The sequence below is a fragment of the Neovison vison genome, chromosome 3 (genome assembly GCF_020171115.1).
Source record: "Neovison vison isolate M4711 chromosome 3, ASM_NN_V1, whole genome shotgun sequence".
Taxonomy (NCBI): domain Eukaryota; kingdom Metazoa; phylum Chordata; class Mammalia; order Carnivora; family Mustelidae; genus Neogale; species Neogale vison.
The window spans coordinates 108,896,163-108,914,397 of NC_058093.1; the positions used below are offsets into that span (position 1 = coordinate 108,896,163).

The 18,235-nt window shown below is 38.9% G+C and overlaps 1 protein-coding gene across 2 annotated transcripts in view; it reads left to right on the plus strand.

Annotated features, from left to right (window-relative positions):
- Positions 1–18,235, plus strand: part of CNTNAP5 (contactin associated protein family member 5) — an 858,994-nt gene that overhangs the window by 507,781 nt on the left and 332,978 nt on the right. For both annotated transcript variants that reach the window (XM_044242676.1, XM_044242675.1), the window contains one exon: positions 1,186–1,292. In XM_044242676.1, the coding sequence (XP_044098611.1) occupies positions 1,186–1,292 (107 nt within the window). The remainder of the gene's footprint in view (positions 1–1,185; positions 1,293–18,235) is intronic.

Consider the following 18,235-nt stretch of genomic DNA (forward strand, 5'->3'; position numbering starts at 1 on the left):
AAGATTATTTCAAGAATTGCAGTATTTATCACTGCTTTTAATTTTAATTTTATTCATTATAAGTATTGAGCACTTGCCAGGTTATTTCTTGGTCACAACAGTGCCTGCCATGTAGATATTTTAAATCAAGTATGTCAGAAGTGAAGAGAATTGCCCAAAGACGCCATGCAGTGAATAGCTGAGCTGGTATTTGAACTCAGATATAAGTGACCCTAAAGCCCATGATCTCTGTCCAGAAGATAAGAGCATTGTCTTTATTCCCATTACCTCAAGTGATACTTGAAATCTATTCTTCCTATCAGTTTTGCAGTACAATGTATTTGGTTTGCTTTGTTGTGGCCATGCTTCATATCTCAGATTTTCACTTAATCCAATCTCTGTTATAATCCTTTTTGCTAACTGTTCGCAGTAGTTTTATGATAGCCCATTCATTTTATGTACCATAACGTGCCTAAGAAATTTTCCAGTATTGGATGTTATATTTTGAGATATATGCTTAAGATAGAGCCATTTAAGTGTGATTGTGGGGTCAAATTCACAAATGCTTTGGAACATTTTTAATATGTGTGGTGAAAATATTTTTCAGAATAGTTATACTGTTTTCATTGTAAGTAATAAAGGCTTCATTTTAAGGGGGGGTTGGGCTGACATTTTTTGAAATGACAGTATTTCCTTGCATGTTAAATGAGCAGGTACCATCTTTTCCAATTGCATATGTAGTTTAAAATATATTCCTGGCCATCACCCAAAAGAGAATCATAAGGACAGTGACCTCAATTATCTGCCCCCTTCTCACTTCCTTTTAAAAATGTAGAACCTTTCCAAAATGTAAAACCACAATTTTTGTACATTTTATTCTATAGTAAATGAAAAATCATATAGATTCTGACCACTTCAAATTAACTTTAAGTCAATGGCAACTTGCCCCAATGTTGAAATGCTTAGCGTAATTGCTTAAATCAGCTCTGATCCTTTCATTACATAGTAGTGCTAGATGGGTCCACCCCGTGTGATAAAGCTATAGAATTATTTTGCTGTTGCTCAAGTCTGATTTGGGTATAGACATACAGCAGACCAATTTCTACTATCAATTCATACAGCTGGATGTCAGACATTTTTTGTTTTCTCCCCTTCATTTCAGTTGAGTTGGTTTATTTTGTTTGTTTTTGCTTTATCTCCTGTTAGGTGTTTGCCAAACTACTGTGAACATGGGGGAAGCTGCTCCCAATCCTGGACTACCTTCTACTGTAACTGCAGTAACACGGGCTACACGGGTGCCACCTGCCATAACTGTGAGTAGTTATGATTTACCCACAGAATGAGCAAACATCCAGGCATACCAGTGTTAACTTTAGGATGCATTCAAATGCACTTTTTGTCATTCATTCAACATGTGTTTCCTGATAGACTGTCATATATGCCCGTTCCATGGTGGCCATGTGAGACGGATAAATGGATACAAGCCATATCCTTATGGAATTTATGGTTTGACAGGAACACAGGAAATGGAATAAGTGTTGGAGGCACAGGTGAGATGATGTGCATGGGCCCACAAAGGAGAGCTACTAAGTCAAGTACGTTGTTTAGATGGGCTCAGTTGTGCTGCTCTAGTCAATAATCTAACATCTCAGTGGCCTGAGTAACCGGTGGTTGTGTCCTGCCGGTGTTATGGGCTCATCTTCCATTGGCAGACGTCTCTCTTCCACTTTGTTCTCATTCTGGGTTGCTCACAGAGCCTCCATCACCTAGAAGGTTGTCATGGCAGAAAGAAGCAGTAGGAAGCATGTGCTCACTATTGAAAGATTCTGCTGGGAAGTGGCAAACATCACTTCCACTCACATTCTGTTGGCCGAGTAGCATCACAGGGGCACACTTGAATTCAAGAGGAGGGGAAGTACAGTTTTGCCATGGGATCAAAGAGAATATAACCAGTATAGGGTGCTAAGTGAAAAGACTGCACACCAGTGTTAGGGAGGCTTCATATAGAAGACCTGAGCTGATCTTTGGTAGGAATGCTACAGAAAAAAAAAAGCAAAAGCAAACTGAATCTCTAAGTGATTTCACGTGGCTAGAGAGTCTTGACAATGAGGAGAAGTAAGAAGAGACGAAGCAGGGAGCAAGGCAGACTGGAACATACAAAGAGCAAGGGGTGACGAGTAAAAACTAAATGAATAGCATAAGCCCCGAGTACTATAATTTTAGAGTCTCGTTGGAGTCACCAAACAAAAACACATGCCAAAATAGAGATGTGTCATTTAGAGAATTGTGTGTCAAACTGTGTGAAGTGAACTGTGAGTATAATTTAGAAAGACATAATCTGAAGGTGCTGGCTATAGTTGTAGAAGATTTCATCGGAAATGTGAGCTGTGAAATTGACTTAGGAGGTAGGAGAAGGACCTGCTAGGGGAAAAAATGTAAGAACAAAGCCAAGGAGCTGCTTCCGACTATAGTGAGGTCCACTCGGAACAAACTTGCCAGGGTCTCTTAAGTTCCTGGGATGGCACTTAGGGATTCAGAAAATGGATGGGAGATGTTAGCACGGCTGAGATCAGACTGATCCAGGATGGGCAGTGTCATCACTCTCATCCCTGAAGACCTCTCAGCCATTCTATGGCCTTTCTGTGATTTGCAAGACTAATTGACCAATGACGTCCACAGAGCTGTCTAATCCAATCAGAGAAGACATAGCCCAAAGGTCATCATAGGATAATGCTACTGCTGTTGGATGCCTATGGAAATGAAAAGCACCACTTAGCTTTAAAATGAAGGCTGTTACTTAAAATCTATAAGTGTGGAGCCTATTCCAGAAATATTGTCCTTAAATAGCTCGGAACAATCTATGCATGCACGGACACATTGCATGATGCATACAGTACTGTCCAGATTGCTAACTCAGTGCTCTTGTAAGAAGCACAATGACAACGAGAATAGCTATCGATGTAATAGTGAGGACTTCGAAGGAGATTTAAATCAAAGCTACTCAATTTTTGGCCAAATCACATGACAAGAAGTCTAAGATTTTTCAAGCTGATTCTGTTCACTTTCTCCTGAAGTAATTTAACACTAATCTGAGGGGTTCATCTCTATGGATACTCTTCTCCTTTCATTTTCTCTATCCATTAAGGCTAAAAATAAAACATTTCTAGCTTTAAAAAAAAATGTGAAGTTGAAAATCAATGGAAGTAATGTGCTGATTTTTAAAGGAACACTGTCAAAGGTGATGAGCAGGAGACCCAACATGCAAAGTCTTTTTTTTTTTTTTAATTTTTAATTTATCTTCAGTGTAACAGTATTCATTGTTTTTGCACCACATCGAGTGCTCCATGCAATCCATGCCCTCTCCAATAACCACCACCTGGTTGCCCCACCCCCACCCCTTCAAAACCCTCAGATTGTTTTTCAGAGTCCATAGTCTCTCATGGTTCACCTCCACTTCCAATTTCCCTCAACTCTCTTCTCCTCTCCATCTCCCCTTGTCCTCCATGCTATTTGTTATGCTCCAGAAATAAGTGAAACCATATGATAATTGACTCTCTCTGCTTGACTTATTTCACTCAGCCTAATCTCTTCCAGTCCTGCCCATGTTGATCAAAAGTTGGGTATTTATCCTTTCTGATGGAGGCATAATACTCCATAGTGTATATGGACCACATCTTCCTTATCCATTCGTCTGTTGAAGGGCTTCTTGGTTCTTTCCACAGTTTGCCAACCGTCAACACACAAAGTCTTAAAAAAAAAAAAAAAATTCTGTTTTATAACATCTTCTGATTCCCCTTGCTGTGAAATTGCTCAGTGTATATACCATAGGTCACAACATTGTCAAACTCTTTCTTCCCTTCTGGGCACCCAGCCAGGAGAAATCAGAGTACCTGAGTGGCTTTGAGGTTTGGCAAACACATCTGGTATACCTGTGTAATTCAGGAATTTGTCACCCTCTAACTCATTTCTCTCCTTTCCCCAGTTTGGAGAGGACCATTGTTTCGAATCAGATTTATCTACTAATTGATTCAAGGCATGTTTTCCTGACTGCAAAAAGCACATGCCCCTTACATGGGACATAAGAGATGAGAGTTGCCAAAGTGCAGAAGACAAAAGAAAGGATACCCTTGGGTAAAACAAAAGCAAGTTCACAGCTCCACTCTTGTAGAAATGGCAGTGTTCTTGGTATGTTGGTGCATACTTCCTGAAGCAGTCATCCACAGTCAGAACACTAAATAAAAGGAGCACCTAGGTGGCTCAGTGTGCTAAGCCTCTGCCTTTGGCTCAGGTCATGATCTCAGGGTCTTGGGATTGAGCCCCACATCGGGCTCTCTGCTCAGTGGGGAGCCTGCTTCCTCCTGTCTCTCTGCCTGCTTCTCGGCCTACTTGTGATCTCTCTCTCTCTGTTAAATAAATAAATAAAATCTTAAAAAGAACACTAAATAAAGTCTTTAGATTTATAAGACATTTTTCATACTATTTAAGACTGATGATTTCTTGAGTATTCTTAGTCTTCTGTCTCTTTAAGCCCTTCAAGGTGTGTTTTATTTTTTTGTTCTAGATGCTTACAAGTGAATGTGAGCCAATAGTGTTGAAGACAGATAGGGTTACCCTCTTTCTGTCCAGTCTTTGTGGATAAGAGATGAGTCTGGGTGAGGGGGAGAGTATGATGGACTCTAAGAAATAGCAAAATGGGAATTCCCAAAGTGTCTAGGCAGAGCAGGTTGCTGTTAAAAGTAGATATATCATCATTCCCTTTCAATTTTCTTTCCTCCTTACCTGATGACACATAAAGAACTTGGATGCACAAGTTAGATTACTTTTCAAACACACTTTACTCAAAACCACCTGTTAAAGAAGGAGGTGGTGAGTGTGTGGACAATTCCTACCCAATCTGGCAGCCTCCTCATATGAGGAGGAAACGTGAGACTCTCACTTATCCCACAAACTGTCACTGAACACCATTATGTCATTTCTTTATGTTGTTTTGGTTAGGAATTTTCTTCTCTATGTTGTATCCTATTCTCCAGAGGAATAACTGAAGGTAAGCCAATATTTGTAGCCCACATAAGTCCTGTCAACCCAACCAGCAATCAGAGCTTTCAGATGACCAGAAATGGTTACTATGGTTCTTGGTTTTACATAGTGTGCAAGTTTAGAAGGTTGTGTAGTAAATGTCAAAATTCTAAGTAATTAGGGCATATCCTACTCAAGGTAATCTATGAATCTAAGTTAATATTAAAAGGAAGAGACTTTGATTATAGAGCTTAATGCATAATAAGTCTGCAACATGCTAATAAAATGAGATGGATATTACTATCTCTATTTTATAGAAGAGCACACTGAGGCCCAGAAAAGTTATACACCTTCCTTAAAGGTCACAGAGCTAGTGAAGCTGGGACTTGATGGGTGGAATCTGGCTTTGATGCCAGAGAGGTAAGTCCTGTATCTTTTTAATTTTTTTAATACTTATTTGTTTATTAGAGAGAGAGAGAGAGACCACAAGTACAAGTTGGGAGACTGGCAGAGGGAGAGAATCTTCAAGCAGACTCTATGCTCAGCTTGGAGCCCAACATGGGACTTGATCTCATGCCCATGAGATCATGACCTGAGTTGAAAGAGTTGGAAGCCCAACCAACTGAGCCAACCAGGTGCCCCACACTCTGAATCTTATTTCATTCCTCCAACAAGTAAAAGGACATTTGCAAACCTCTTGATAGAATTTCGTGATGGGATATCCATGACTTCCTTCATATCATATTGCTTGATACTGTAATTGCTGATGCAGTTCTATAAGACTGAGAGACAAGGAAGTTTTTGTATTCTAGAATAATTATGCAATCATCATGAGAAAGTAAGATGAATTACCACTTGATAGACAGCCAAAATTAAAATGAATATTAGAAATAGGGAAGTCTATTGAAAATGGGCAAGAACCAAAACATGATAGTAGGAATATCTATGCTATATTTTGGAACACTGCATATGTTTCCTGGCTCAAAACAAGACAAGTAAAGAGCTCTCTTCATTAATTCCAACAGCCCAAATGATATTCCTATGAAACACTTTCCCTTAGGGGAAATCTGAGCTCACTTCCCATTATAACAAAGCTTTTTATTTGGTATTGCAGTATCTATAAATACCACTTTAATGAATACATAATAAATAATCCAATTATTGATTTTATTCAAATATTTTCACCTTTTTTTGGGGGGGGGAGTTGTCTTGTTTCTGAATATTATTATTATAACCAGCACTGTAGCAGCACTCATGTGCTTAAGCACATTAAAATTACTTAAATAATTTTAAAATCCCTCATGTTCTATTTTTTTCTTAGAATGTCTTACTAATGACATTACTGACTCAAAGATAAGTGTTAAGGATCGTGATTCATATTTTCACCTTGCTGTCCTAAAGTTCTGATACTGTTTGTACCCTGATCACTATTTTCTGATATCTTGTTTTACCTCTTCTTCCAGAATTTACTATAACTTATGAAACAGTTACACATACATTTTTACCAAAACACTTTACATATTGAACTGGAAATTATTATTGACTCTGATGAGTTCCAGATTAAAAAAAAAAAAGGTTTTTTTTGTTTGTTTTGTTTTTAGGTGACTTATACATAAAATTGTCTCTGCAGAATTTTATTTCATCACTCAACAAGTACCTTTTGAAAGAATATCTGGTGTCATAACTATATATTTGGTGATTCCCATTGAGTGGACTCAATAAGTAATAGAAGTACTTACTTATCATCTTATGCATTCTATTGAGTGGAATTGTCCTCCATCTTCTCACTACGTCTGATGACATTCACATGGGCCCTTTTCAGGATCTCTTCACCATTTCCCAGCCTGTGTTAATCCCTTTTTGTAATCCAGACACTGGTATCCTAACAATGCCTTTTAGCTCACTTTGTAGTTGGGCAAGAGGATATCAGCTTTCTTCCTCTCCCAAGCTTGACATAGTGCTTCTCCCATTGGGCAGTTAGTAGTTGGGTATTGATTAGGAGCATGTCAGGTTGTCTTGCTATCAGACTCTACACTAGTCATCACAGAGGGATAACACTTTTGCTGTTTTAATAATAGGTAAATTGTCATCTAACTGTATGGCATTTTGTAGTTGGAGTGGCAGGTTGGAGAGGGTAGGGGATTCTGGTATTAAAAGGCTTGCTTAAAAGCATCTCTTACAGCTCTTAATTCAGTGTAGCTCATATCCTAATATTATCTTGTGGGCTTCTTATCAAGATCTAAAAAAAAATCCATCTTCATGCTTAACCCCCAGTGACTTCTGCAGATATCCCCAGCTACAACTAGACACCTAAAGGAGAAGGAAAAAAATAAATAAATAAGAGTAATGAATTGTTGAATCCACACCCTGCTTCATTTTATGACACTAACCACAGTCTTAAGTGTCATCATTATTTTTATTTATGCTAACTCCCCTACTGAGACTATAAACTCCTTTAGAGAAGGAACTCTGTCTTGTTTATATTTGTACTAAACATATCCAATGAATTGTTGACATAAAGTACATACCATGTAATTGATGAAATAGACAATTAAGTGGGAAAGGGTCATTCAGTGCACTATTAGTTGGAGACTCCGTAAGGACAGGGTGGTATCCAGATCTTTTCTATATCTCCAGCACCTTGTTTAATACCTGACACATAGTAGAAAGCTGCTGTTTGTTGTGTGCACTAATGGACAAATGAGAGATGTGCACACACTAGTGGTGAGTTCCTGGGGCAAAGGCATTGTCACTTTCCAGGGAAGTCGGAAAGTTTTCTCAGCAATTTACCTTAGAGGATGAGAAAGAACAAGAGCCAGGAGGAGGAAGAGTGAGGAGGACTGCCCAAATGCAACAAAGAGAGGATTGTCTAATGCCTAGCATGGGTAGGGTCTAAGGTGCAATGGGGAAAGATGGAAAGGCAGGAAATACAGCTAGAGAGAGAATGGGTGATCATTTCAGAAGGAGCTTGCCTCTCTGTTGAGCATTTAGGAGCCAAGCACGGTTTGGTGGTTTTGCTTTATTTTTGGGGAATGACTTGCTAATATTTATTTTATTGTTGTTTGTGTTTTGCTTATTGGGCTTTTTTTTTTTTTAAGGGAATTAAAACTGTGATGGTTTTGTAAAGTACACACTGAAGTTAGGAAAAGAGATGTCGGTGCAAGGAAAGATACTGGATGCTCTTTGGAGTTGTGTGGACAACAAATGATGAGAGTCAGAGCAAGCTAGAAAAGAAGGGACCTGACTTGAAAGGCATATCTAAAATTGGATCAAACAGACTTGAAGACGAATCGAATAGAGCAGAGAGAAGGATGCCTTTTAGCTTTTTAGTTTGGAAGCCTTCATGAATGAAGAATGTAGTGACTAAGTTTTCAGGTCTGCCTGACCCTGAAAGCCTCCTGTCAAATCCAGACCCTACAACTTACAAGCTGTATAACCGAGGGCAAGTTATATTAGTTCTGTGCGCTTTAACTTCCTTATTTGTGATATGGGGCTAGTAATGACAGTCATGTAATGGAAATATCATGAGGATTAAACAAAACAATCCCCCTGAAGTAGTTAACCCAGTGCCTGGCAAATGCGAAAGTACCTGTTCCATGTGAGCTGCTATTTGAACAGATAGAGGAGGAGATTCACTGGATGCTATTATCTGTTCTGCTTGGGAAACAGTGTCAGCCTGGAGAGGTGCTCACTATACTGAAGTAGCTGAAAATCCCCAGGTGAAGTCTGGGAGGAAGATCAGAATTGTGAGGTGTGGAGTGGCTAAAGTCACTCAGGTGTGGCAGGCCAAGGGTGGAACCTACGAAGTAAAGCATTTTAAGGAATTCAAGAAGGAATGGTGGGGAAAGAGAAGGACAGCCTAAGGAAATTGGTAACTTGAAGGGCAGAGGAGAAGTGTTCCAGGAATAGATTAAACACAAAAGTGTCTGAGCCATCACCCCCAGATTACTTCATCATAGTGTTTGGTGATTGTTGAATGACTAGATGGGTGTTTATAAAAGTAATGGCAGAAAAGCACAGTAAGAGAACGAAAGAACCCATTATTCTAGAGACAATCTGTGACTGTGGAAGTAGTAGAATGCACAGAAACTTGCTGTTTGAAGAGAATTTGTGAATTGATGACTATCAGAGGTGTTGTCATGATCCAGAGGATTCTGAACCCCTATCTGCCATTGAGTTGATTTAATTTCTCCTTTAGGAGAAAAGACAATTATCTTTGCACTAATTAATAAACAACAGAAGGCAGTATGTAAGGATGTGGGTGTTATTCTCTGTGAAAAAAGAGATCAGAACAGGCTGAGTTGGTGGGAGGGAAAGGGTTCTCAAAGGATTGATTGGTCCAAACGTGGATAGGCAGAGAAGTCTTAGGACAGTGTTTCCAGAGTGAGAACCAAAGGAAGGATATGATATAAGGATAAGCACTGAGATATTTGGGTTTCTTTAGAGGCACTAGCCTAGAGCAAGGGAATGAACATTTGTTTAGCTTATTTTAAGGGCCATGAATTATATTCAGTGGCTCACCATGTCATCTCACTTTCTGAGCCCCCTTAAGTTCTTAGCTTTGACCTTTTTAGACTATGGCAGTTCTTCAAACAACTGGGTCTTTGTAGATCTCTTGACCAAATCTATTTTTGGTTTGACCTCATCAATTCCTGCTGGAAGCCTACCAGGACCTTTCCTAGTTGCTGTTCCACTTTGCTCCCTTGATAGCCATTGATGTAGAATCTATTCTATCAGATTAATATGGAAGGTTTGGTTCTTGTTTTTCTTACCAAACTGCCAATGTTCTGTGCATCCCTCTTTGTATAATATATGGCAAATATGTGTACCGCAGAGGATCAATGGATGTAAACATCTCTTTTATGGCCAAATGTTTAAAGCCACAGAGCTAGAGGAAGTGGGATTTGAACCCAGTTCTAGATGGCTTGAAAGCACTTCCTCTTCACATTACAACATCTCTAAGTGGAAGAAAGAGCACTTGTAAATATTTTATAGAACATGGCAGGATTTAAAAACAAAACCGATACAGAGACTTATCAGAAAGGAGGAGGAATCAAGGTTACATATTCACCTCGGATCGATTTTCTTCCTTTTGAACACATCTCAATGATTTAAGAGGTTCCCACAGTCATTTCCTACATGTTAATTTGTTCTGTTTGTTCTTTCCTTCCTCTTTTCTCCATCTCTCCCTTCGTCTCCCTTTCCTCTCATTAACTGAGGCTAAGTAAAGCCAACTTCAAATACTTAACGTTGGATTGACAATGTGCAAGAAATGTAATCACAAGTTTTGGCTTTATTCCAAATCCTTAGAAGCAACAAAAGATCCCCAAATATGAAAGAATATAATTAACTGGAGATAATTTAATTGTTGATGTTGCTTTCCTTTGGAGAACCATTGATATTTACTTTGAACACTGAGCAGGAACAATGAGCATTTATTTTTAATTTTTTTTTCAATCAACAGAAGACTAATTGCCATAGAATTATAAAACTCTGGTATGTCCCATGAGTTAGAAGTAGTCTGGACTGGATACATACCTAATAAACTCAATATATGAAGACACATTTTCTATCTGGGTCTCAGCTTTGGATCCAGACAGATCTAGGTTATATTTATGACTCTCTGATCTTGGGCAAATTACTTAACTTTTTCAGCCTTGGTTGCTTAATCTCAAAATAATAATGACCCATTCAAACAGCTATTGTGTGCACTATAGCAAAGGAATGAGAAACATCTAGCACTATATTTGCAATTTGGCATTTTTAAGTTAAATGGTATCTATTATAATTTAAAATTATGTTTATGAAAATTTATGTGTATTTTTCACATGAGACATTTAGTAATTTACCTGCCTATGCTAACAAGTCATATAACTGTAAAAAGACTTTTTACATTATAGAATGTTAAACAGATATTAGGTTCTGACATAGGTGTTACCATTAGCAAAACTGAAAAACACCATGGCACTGAAAAAATACCAAGCTGGGGCTCAAGAGGCCAGAGGTTAGATCTGTCTTTGCCATAAATGACCTTAGGCAAGTCAAATACTTCATATAACCCATATCCCTCAGGGAACAGTGTGGATTATATGTGGATTATACATGGTCACTAAGAAAGATTATTTTGATGTGCTCTGATAGCATGACTCAGGATGAGTCTGCTGACTCTCTTTAGTGTGTTGTTGTTATACTGTGTAGGTGCTGTGTTCTACCTTAGGACATTATTTGCATAGGTCATATAGCCCATTTCATTACTATGGTTTAGAAAACACTAAGAACTCTTTTACAGTGTTACCTCTGATTTTTAATTATTTATTTGACAGAGACAGAGAGAGAATAAGCAAGGGGAGTGGCAGGCAGAAGGAGCGGGAGAAGCAGACTTCCCACTGATCAGAGAGCCTGACAAGGGGCTCAATCCCAGGATCCTGAGATTATGACCTGAGCCAAAGGTAGATGCTTACCCAACTGAGCCACCCAAGTACCCCTACCAATTTTACTTTAAATGGTAGTGTGAGACTGGACTATCTAAGGTGTCCTGAAACAAAGGAATTTTTAATATGCTCAGCTTGAACCTTGCAAAAATATTTTGATTCTGTAATTTAGACATAAAATTTAGAAAAAAAACTTTATCAATTAAAATTCTGTGACACAATACAACAGTGATTTATGGCAAGTTATTTTACCAATTTGAGCCTTACTTGCACCATATACCAAGGGACTATGATAGAATCTATACCTTATCACTCCTAGGATAAATCATTAATCAGTGTGCATGAAGTTCCTTTGACAAGTGTGATTCTAGCCCTTCTTTATAGGTTCATTCTTCTTATATATGTGCATCATTTTGTTTCTACTTTAACTTTGGTAAGGGACAAGGCAAAAATTCAGAGGGAGGACCCTGGTTTCAGAGGAGTGTAGAATGCAAAGCCCAACCACGTTCAATTACAAGACTCAGGCAGTACTAAAACCTGGATATTCTTGTCGTCTCTAATTTTATCACTGTGTGTATTCTACGTAAGTTTCCTTGACTATATCATGCTTTAGCCAAGGTAAGTTGTTGGTGGTGAAATTCTAAGGTTATTTCAAAATTTAGTATGTGTTACTTGTTTTCTAAAAGGAACACTGAGTATATCACTTCTCAGCTTCAAATTCTTCAGTGGATCTCCATTATCTTAATGATAAAATCCTTGCTTCTTAGCTCAGTAAGTATGGCTCTTCATCACCTGGAGCCCTCATAAATCACAGTCATGGCCCCATATGTATTCGTGTTACAGTAGATCTGATTGACTTTCAGTCCTAAACACCTCAAATTCTTTTTATCTCCATTCTTCTGACACTGAATGTTTGTTTCCTTGTTTGTTTTTAAGTAATCTCTACACCCAGCATGGAGTTTGAAACTACAACCCTGAGATCAAGAGTCATGTGCCCTATTGCTGAGTCAGCCAGGCGCACTGACCCTGAATGATTTTCCTGACTTCTTCTTCCAGATAATTCTCTACTCTGCCTCAATACTCTCCTTGGGTATCATCTTTTGATCTTCAGCATTAGTTTAAGCTCCTTGAGGACAGGCACTTGGGCATTTCATGCCTGTTTCCTCAGTTCCTACCACCAGCTCTCTATTATGTCACCCACAAAATAAATTTTGAGAAAATGGAGTTTTAATTTTCAAATTGTTGGCTTCACTTCACTTCACACTTCCTTGAAGTGTATTTGCGTGTCTTTTCCACTGAAAGGAGAAAGATAAGAAACCATGATAACCCATAATATCGGTTAGGCTTTCTCTTTGGTTACCATGAAGGGAAACGTCCTGTTTTTAACTTGAACAGAGTCCTGAGGTTCCGGCCTTGAATTCAGAGCACATTTTTTAAAGACTCCCACTTCTAGTCCCCCATTAGCTCTCAGACGAGCTTATGAATCACCTTTCAGGTGGCATAGTTGTAGTCACAATTTTAAGATACTAGCAGAAAAAAGACATTTGGATAAGTAAATATATGTAGAAAACATAAAAAGGAAATAAAGCTGTCCATTGTCAGAGCAGGACATGTAACTGAGTTTATTAGTCTGTCAACGGAGGAGTTGTCAATGTCGGTTTTTGGCAGCAGATTTCCTGCTTGCAGCTAATGTGATGATGATGAAGACCTTGGCAACCGTTCCCTTGTTCCTGTCTCCCTGATCCTGCTGTCATGATGGCTGAAAGAGGAAATGAGTGAATGCGCCTGCTAACATTTGATTTCACTGCTGCATGTTGTCTTAATGGGCATTCAGTGGGACAACTTGTCATATAACCTGCAGTCTAAGGGTGCCTGGAGCTCATAGGCCATCGGAGTAAGGACCTATGCTCTCTAGCTTACTTAAGAGAACTTTTCAGTCTGATGACATTGTTAGGGGATTTCCAAAGAAGTAGACACTAAATGTTTTTAAGTTTGGTTTTGTTTTATGGAGATGAAGCATGAAAAGAAGATTGTTTTTGAAAATTAGTCCATCTGGGGTTCAGATCTAGGTTCTTCTGAGTAACTGGGAAAACTTACTCAATTTCCTTGAAACTTGGTTTTCTCATCTCTAAAATATAAGCATAATCATGTGTATGTCTTAAGATATTTTGATGATTTTTTTATGAAAAATAGATCACTTTGGAGTATCAATTGTAGTGCCAATATAGGAGGCTCTTGGTTTACTTACTTTCCTTCATAAATCCTCTGTGCTTTTACCTTTTCTGGTCTTCTGTAGAGAGCTTTTAGATTAGTAACAAATGCTGATTTCTATGTTTGGAAGGGACCTTTCAGTGCAAATATGTTATTTACATCCTTCCTCAAGTGATGCTGTAGAACCAGGGTGATCAATACCTTCTGCTATTATTGTGCCTCTCCGGTGGGCAGAAGATTTGTTTCTCTTAGAAGCTAGATTGTACCTTCTTTTAACTTTCTCTGGTTAGACTTTCTTGTATCTTCAGTGAACCCACCATGGACAGCCTGTCATTTAAGCCCTCCTTGCCAGGTGTTGAGAAGTACCCCAAAGAACAGGACTTGATTTCCTTTTCTTGTCCCTGTATCACACCTCAGTTACCTTGGTTAAGTATGATGTTGGTGGTCCCCATAGTTTTTGTAATCACTGGATTCAGAAAGTACTAGGTAATAATATTTTCCAGGGAAAGAAATTGGTTTTATTTACATTAATCAATGATAATATACTTATTATCATCATATTATAATCATAGTAGATCCTCAAATCTGTGAACATAGATGACTCCCACACATTATTTTGACTGCTGTTATGTTAGAATTTAATGAAGATGTTTATTTTCATTTAGCACCAATCTGTGACAATCTCTTCTCTTTTCAGGTCACTCTTCCACACAACATGGCATTCTATCAGGAGTGTGTAAATAAGTACCAACTTTGGGTCCAGCAGTATCACTGTGGGTGATACCTGAGCAATTGAAGATTGTAATCCTCTTCTCAAGGACTTTAAAATTAGCAAGAATGGTGGGAGAAGGTTGTGCATAGTCAAAGAATTAATTGAATATAGGTAAAGATTAAAATAGAGGCATCGAGCAGGAGGGACGAGATGAGACATGAAGCAGGAGAGGGGAATGTTCGGCAATTCTAGACTTGAGCTACACCTGATATATAAGTGTGAGCTGCACAGCCAGAGAAAGTGGGGGAGGGTCAAGAATACAGGGTGAAATTAACTTGGCTGGAGTTGGGATAACAAAGGAGACTGACTTATACAGACTGAGGGTCTTACTAACGGAGAAGAGTAATGATCATAAACCCAATTGGCATCAGTCAACAAGGTTGAAGCAGAGAAACAGTGTCAGGAGGAGAAACATATCAAGAGATTTATTTTTAAAAATTGGCCTATGCAAGTGTGGGAGCTGGCAAGGCAAGACTGAAGTCCATAGTGCAGGCAGTCAGAAGGGACAATTTGGAATCCTGGAGCAGCAGCTGAAGGTACAGTTCACAGGTGCAATTTCTTCTGCTTCAGGTGAGCTGCACCCCTTTGGTAGGTCTCCTAACTGATTGAAGCAGGCCCATCTAGATATTTCAGGATGATCTCGTTACATAAATTCAATTGATTATGGACTTTAATTTCATTTCCAAAACACCCTCACAGCAGTACCTAGGTTAGTTCTTGACTGAATAACTGGAGACTATTTTCCAGCCAAGTGGACATATGAAATTGACCATTACTGTCTGCCCAACTGTCACCTTGGTACCTATATTCATTTTACCATATTTGGAAATACTTCTACCATGTCATACTTCTGAGTGACATGTTACAAGTATCTTATTACAGCTGATATCATATAGGATTTTTTAGCACCTTAGTGATAATGCTAGTAGTTATCACCATCAGCCTTGGTGTGACTAAGATGCTGACCAGGTGATATTTTATGCAATCAAAACATGACTCTGTATTTATTTCCCACACTTGCTTTACATTTTATTTAATGAAGAGAATTTTTCTCCCTTTTGATATAATTTTGGGCAAGAGTCAGATTTTCTCATTTGTAGGTGATAAGCATTTTTTGATTCTTTTATATCACAAAACATAAACCCAATGCAAGATTTTAAAAGGACTAGTTTATGATAGATATTAATGTTTCAGTATTCAATCAGAGATGGGATTTTAAAAAGGCTAGTCGCAGGGGAGGACCCATGAGAGGATAGGGGATGTGTGGGTAGAATTGACTGTTTTCACTCAGTGTAATTTCCTAAACATTCATCCAGGTTGTTGCCTTTTGCCTTTGCTCGGTAGTATTCCATGGAAGCACCACAGTTTGTGTTTCTGGATAGAGCAACTGATTCTACTCCTTCCTATCGGTCTGCCCTTCCATGACACCATCTATCCTGTAGGTGGTTCCTGGCTTGCCTTATGCATTTTGGTGAGGAATATGAGTGTCAGCCCCAGTGATGAAGAACAACCCTTCCCCTGGCCACTTAGTGGCAGTGGGGATCCCAATGTCAGGTTCTGTCAGGTACTGCCAGGTTCAGCAGATGGTGTCAGAGGTAGTGTCTTTTGATTCAGTGGCCTGGGAATTAGGGGATGATAATCCTACCTGGGATGCCGTCTGTGCTATATTAAGGTCAGAAAGTAATTGGCTTTGGGTCAACTTCTTGGGTCAAAGGGTAAGTATAGAATCACTGATGTGTTATCCCTTCAGTCCTGAGGTCCCAAACCATGTCACCATCTTCTTTCAACATCTCAGAGTCCTCTCTGACTATTCTTGCATTATTTTCTAAAGTGATAGTTGCAGTTATCAAGAAGATCAGAGAGAAACAAATCTATGTCATCTGAACTGGAAGTCATGCAACAGATTATATGAATGTGATTTTTTAAAAAAAAGTAAAGAATTTATTGATTTATTTTAGAGGGGGAGGGAGAGAGAGAATCTCAAGCAGACCCCTTATTGAGGATGGAGCCTAATGCAGAGCTCAATCTCATGACCCTGAGACTGCAACCTGAGCTGAAATGAAGAGCCAGTGCTCAGCCATCTGAGCCACCCAGTGCTCCAAGAATGTGATTTTAAGCATATTACGATGATGCTTGATTTTTTAAAAATTTATTTCATTTTCTTTGTTCAGTGTTCCAAGATTCATTGGTTATACAACACACCCAGTCCTCCATGCAATACGTGCCCTCCTTAATACCCATCGCCAGGTTCACCCAACCCCCCACCCATCACCTCGAAAACCCTCAGTTTGTTTCTCAGAACTCCGCAGTCTCTCGTGGTTTGTCTCCCTCTCCAATTCCCCCCACCTCCCTTCTGCTCTCCATTTCCCAATGTCCTCTGTGTTACTCCTTGTTCTCCACAAGTAAGTGAAACCATATGATAATTGACTCTCTCTGCTTGACTTATTTCATTCAGCATCATCTCCTTTAGTCCCATCCATGTTGGGGGGAATTAGAAATTAAAGATAGAGCTACCCTCTGACCCTGCAACTGCACTACTGGGTATTTACCCCAAAGATACAGATGTAGTTAAAAGAACGGTCATCTGTACCCCAATGTTCATAGCAGCAATGGCCACAGTCACCAAACTGTGGATAGAACCAAGATGCCCTTCAACAGACGAATGGATAAAGAAGATATGGTTCATTTATACAATGAAGGATTATGCCTCCATCAGGAAGGATGAATACCCAACTTTTGTATCAACATGGACGGGACTGGAGGAGATTTTTCTGAGTGAAATAAGTCAAGCAGAAAGAGTCAATTATGAAATGGTTTCACTTACTTGTGGAGCATAAAGAGTAACATGGAGGACATTGGGAAATGGAGAGCAGAAGGGAGGTGGGGGGAATTGGAGGGGGAAACAAATCATGAGAGACTGTGGACTCTGAGAAACAAATTGAGGGTTTTGGAGGGGGGGTGGATGGGGGTTGGGTGAGCCTGGTGGTGGGTATTAAGGAGGGCACATATTACATGGGCACTGGGTGTGTTGTATAGCCAATGAATCTTGAACACTGAAAAAATAAAATAAAATAAACTTACAAAAGAAAAGAGAGATATTCAGTGAAAACCTGATTTTCATTCCATCTGCGTAGACCTGCCCTGAGGCTATTGTAGGTAACTTGTGTCTTCTACCTGTGTTTATTTATAGAAATGCAAGCAAATACAAATGAGCATTATACACATTTTTTTAGAGCTCATCTTTCCATATCAACACATAAAGTGTTCCATCATTCTTTTTTCAGCTGTTTGGGATTCAGTTGTAGAGCTGTGCCATAATTCATTGCATAAAGCCCAGATTGATATGCTTTTGTAGATTTTCTTTTCTAATCCCATATGAATAAAACCACAATGAATAAATTTGAACATATGCCATTTCACACACTTGCACGAATATCTGTAGGTTAAATTCCCAAATGAGAGATTGCCAGGTCAAAGGAGAGGTATGAGTTTGGCTATATATCACCAAATTGACTTCCACAAGCATTCAGACATTTTTCACTTTGATGACCAAAAGATGAGAGTTTCACACTCACTAACAAAGAGAGTTGTCAAAAGTTTGGATTTTTGCCAGCCTGATAATTATTTCTTGAGAAAATAGAAATAACATTTTTAAAGCCCTGGCAGTGTTTAGCAAGTGATAGGAGAACCTTATGAATGTTGGGTCCTCCTCCTCACAGTCTTCAATATGCTTCACAGTTTCATTTGGTCAAGACGCTGGAAAGCATGCAATCCATGTCTGTGTCTGTATCTACATCTATCCTTATGTCTATATTATCTGTATCTG